General features: G+C 37.5%; 1 protein-coding gene across 7 annotated transcripts in view; it reads right to left on the bottom strand.

Annotated features, from left to right (window-relative positions):
* Positions 1-4,150, bottom strand: part of PTPRC (protein tyrosine phosphatase receptor type C) — a 119,693-nt gene that overhangs the window by 49,630 nt on the left and 65,913 nt on the right. For all 7 annotated transcript variants that reach the window (XM_017506075.2, XM_017506076.2, XM_037730479.1 and 4 more), the window contains 2 exons: positions 1,629-1,847; positions 134-259 (listed from right to left, as the gene is read on the bottom strand). In XM_017506075.2, coding sequence (XP_017361564.1) covers positions 134-259; positions 1,629-1,847 — 345 coding nt within the window. The remainder of the gene's footprint in view (positions 1-133; positions 260-1,628; positions 1,848-4,150) is intronic.

Below are 4,150 nucleotides of genomic sequence, written 5' to 3'. Positions count from 1 at the left end.
AGGGAGGGAGGGAGGAAGGAAGGGAGGGAGGGAAACGGAGGACAAGAGAGCAGAGAGAAAGGTAGAGATTAAATACTATCTAGAACAACATTGTTAACACAAAAAAATTATCTGGTCAGTGTTATATTCTTACCACATTGAAATCTGTATGTAATTTTATTTCCATCGCAAGCAAACTTTTCAGTTTTCCATTCTAAATTAATAGTAGTATTTGCTTTTTCAGGCGGTGTATGATCCTCTAACCGAAACTTATCGACCCCTGTCAAGTAGACACAGAAATAGGCTTGATTAGTATTTGATAATGTGTGCCATATTCTCAGTAAAAGCCATTGAAATGATGCAAATGACATAGTATTTGGTAAGTATTGAGATTGCTATGGGAAAAAGTCTAATAACTATCAGGATTTGGCGTTTTTTAATTATTTACGTTATTTTTAGCACCATATATTTTGGTAGTGTTTCATTTAGAAGCTATGCTACTTTTAAAAAAGAAATGCTAGCCAACATATTAATAAAATTGTAGCTTTTGCAAATTTTAAAAAACACTCCATTTTGTATTTTTGTTTATGTCTTCAATTTACTGTTTACTCTTTCATTGGCTTTTAATTGAATGATTATTATAAAAAGTATTGGGGATTTCCCTCTTGGATAATGCATTTTTAAGTATTGTCATTTTCTGTGTGCAATTGGTAATTTATCTTAGTAATATTTAGGGAAAATGAATAAAATAAATGGATTTTATTTTCAAAACATATTTGATGTTAACATATTTAAATGTTAATAAATTCATTAGTACTTGAATTATTAAATGATACGAATTTTTTTAATAACACAGCTGTGGAGCCCCTTTTCCAGAATGCATTTGGCTAAGAGATTCTTCCCTGGAATCTGCCCAATGCCTGTCACCATATCCTCTTTCCCAGCAGTAGCTTGGCTGACAAAACCAGCTTGGTCTTCCTAACATGACCATAACCTCCCTTTTTGTGAATGTATTTTGGTTCTTCCCATACACATCAAATCCTTTATGTTTCTCCCTCACGTATTTCAGATACATTACATCAATACCTGTCACCCCCTCCTCCTTCAGATACATCAATGCCTGTCACCCCCTCCTCCTTCAGATACATCAATGCCTGTCACCCCCTCCTCTTTCCCAGCAGCAGCTTAGCTGACAAAACCAGTTTGATCTTCCTAACATGATCATTACCTCCCTTTTTGTGAATGTATTTTGGTTTTTCCCATACACTTCAAATCCTTTATGTTTCTCCGTAATGTATTTCAGAAAAATTTGTACTTAAAAGACTAAATACACATACATATATAACTAAAGACTTCAATTAAGTAGAGGAGAATAAAGGAAATTATGAACAATCAGCAGGATAAATTATACTTCATGCACATGTTAAAGAAGTAGAAGTGGTGATTCATGGATGTAAACAGAAGGCTTATAGGACTCTATCATTTTTACTCGGTTAAGACTGCAGAAAGTTCACCCACTTGTGTCAAGGGACTTCCTATCCCTCAACCCTCTTCTTTCACCAGACCAGCTCCTGTGACCACTAGAGAACATCACACCTGAAAGGGTACTATTTTAATAAATGTATGAAAAGAAATAAATTGATATTTACCTGGTGGCACATCTAATTTTAAAGTTTTGTTGGGAGCAGTACATGAATCACCAGATATGGTAACAGTCCTTATTTTACATTCTGTAAGGTTATGCAACATGTTGTTTGTGCAATCAAAGTCTGCACATTTCACCTCCTCATTAACATTTAGCTTTGCTGTAAATAATTTCGTGTTATGGTCATATACGTAATCCACAGTGATGTTTGCATATTTTTTATCTAAAAGAAAATAGAACATTGAGGATTATCTTATTTTTCTAGAATGAACAAAACTACATTAAATGCAAATGCCAAAATATCACAAATCAACTAACCAAATATCCCCAAAAACTTGAAACAGAAAAAAACACATCAGATGCCTCCATATTATTTTTTTATAATTTTCTGTGCTTTACTGCCCTATCAAGGACCCCAGCTCGTAAATTTGTATTTGGATGATTATCAGATAAAGATCTGTCTTCCTAGCTGGACATGGAAGTTCCATGAGAGCAAAGTCTAGTCTATGTTTATTATCACCGTAAGTCCAGGTATATGCATGATATTTATTACCAATAGGAACTCAGTTACCTGTTGACTTGATGTACAAATAAATGGTGCATCTGAGAAATTTCTTCTTGCTTTATAATTTTCTTGTTTTCTAAAATGTAATTATTAAATATCTGTTTCTTCAAATATGTGGAGCATTAATTATTCAGAGACCACAAGCCCTCATTCATTCCTTAACTTGTGTAACATTATTATTGATAATATACCTCCTAAGCACCTTGCTTTAGTGTCAACAATTTCTGCTTACTGATAAAAAACATTTTTTCAGCAAATATAAATTTATTCACTGATTTTTATTCAAAAAAAATTATTAGGCCCTCATCATGAGTACGACATGATCACAAACGCTAGGAACACAAAGTCAAGGTAGAGATAATCAGTGTTTAGAAACGTATAATCCAGTGTGGAGGCAGACACACATGAATTGCCGGAGACATATAAACCTTTAAAGCAAGATTATGCATGAAATAATGTGGCAGTGAAAAGAGAGAGATCCGTTCCACTTGGAGGTACAAGACAGGATTTCCAGAGAAAGTGACTTAGTTTGTGTTTTAAAATAAGAGCAGGAAATGGAACAGTAGACATGGGGTTTGGGGGATGAGGGCGGAGCAGAATTCCAAGTGTAGAGGAAGACCAACCGTGGCACAGAGGCAGGAAGGAACAGTATGAGTTTAGAAAAGTAAGTGGGCTGGGCGCGGTGGCTGATGCCTGTAATCCTAGCACTTTGGAAGACTGAAGCGGGTGGGTCACTTGAGGTCAGGAGTTCAAGACCAGCCTGGGCAACAGGGTGAAACCCCATTTCTACTAAAAAAACAAAAATCATCTGGGGTAGGCAGCATGTGCCAATAGTCTCAGCTATTTGGGAGGCTGGGGCAGGAGAATCACTTGAACCTGGGAGGTGGAGGCTGCAGCAAGCCGAGATTGTGCCACTGCACTCCAGCCTGGGAGACAGAGTGAGACTCCATCTAAAAAGAAAAAGAAAACAGTAAACGAAAACTGTAAGTGGTTCCATATTACTTAAATGAAGAACATAAGGAGGCAACGAAGCAGGAGAAGTGGATGGAAACCTGATTATAAAAGATTACATTAATTAAACTGACATATGAAGGCCACTCCTTACACTAAATGTATGGAAAGCTACTGAAGGCAGTGACTTCAGTGTTGAGATTCAGAAATGAATGAAGGCATAAGCCGTGACCATGAAGAAGGACTTTGTTTCAACTGAGAAGAAAGAAAAACAGTGGAGACAAAGTGTTTACAGGTATCTGCTTAGAGCCAGCCTCTGGCACACCAGACAGAGAGAGAGAGAGAGAGAGATTTTCTTTCTTGATAAGCTTTGACGGTATTATCCACACTTTATATTTTCATCATACTGAATCCTTGTCCCCCTCCCCCTCACCGACAAACTTGCTGTCATTCCATTTTTTTCAAATACCTAAAGTGAAATTAAGCTGCTTCACCAAAGTTGTCTAACAGGAAAATTTAGTTTTCAACTTTTATTTTGGATTCCAGGGTTATATGTGCAGGTTTGTTACAAAGGTATATTGCATGATGCTGGTGTTTGGAGTAAAATTGAATCTGACATCAAGGAAGTAGGCACAGTTACCAATACAGGCAGTTTTCCAACCCTTGCCTTCCTCCCTCCAACCCTGCTTAGTATTTCCGAGGGTCCATCATTCCGATCTCTACGTCCATGTGTAGCTAGTAAGTTTTCATCCTGGTACTCAAATCTAGGTCTGAATATAAAATCAAAACATCTTGCTACTAAGAGATACTGGCTCTTAAGATTTGAGACTAGGATTGGGCACGGTGGCTCACGCCTGTAATCCCAGCACTTTGGGAGGCTGAGGGGGGAGTCACGAGGTCAAGAGATCGAGACCATCCTGGTCAACATGGTGAAACCCCGTCTCTACTAAAAATACAAAAAATCAGCTGGGCATGGTGGCGCGTGCCTGTAATCCCAGCTACTCAGGAGG

This window comes from Cebus imitator, unplaced genomic scaffold (genome assembly GCF_001604975.1).
Source record: "Cebus imitator isolate Cc_AM_T3 unplaced genomic scaffold, Cebus_imitator-1.0 Scaffold347, whole genome shotgun sequence".
NCBI classification, from domain to species: domain Eukaryota; kingdom Metazoa; phylum Chordata; class Mammalia; order Primates; family Cebidae; genus Cebus; species Cebus imitator.
The sequence above is the reverse complement of the archived record's forward strand: the minus strand, read 5'-3'. Positions and strand labels throughout refer to the sequence as shown.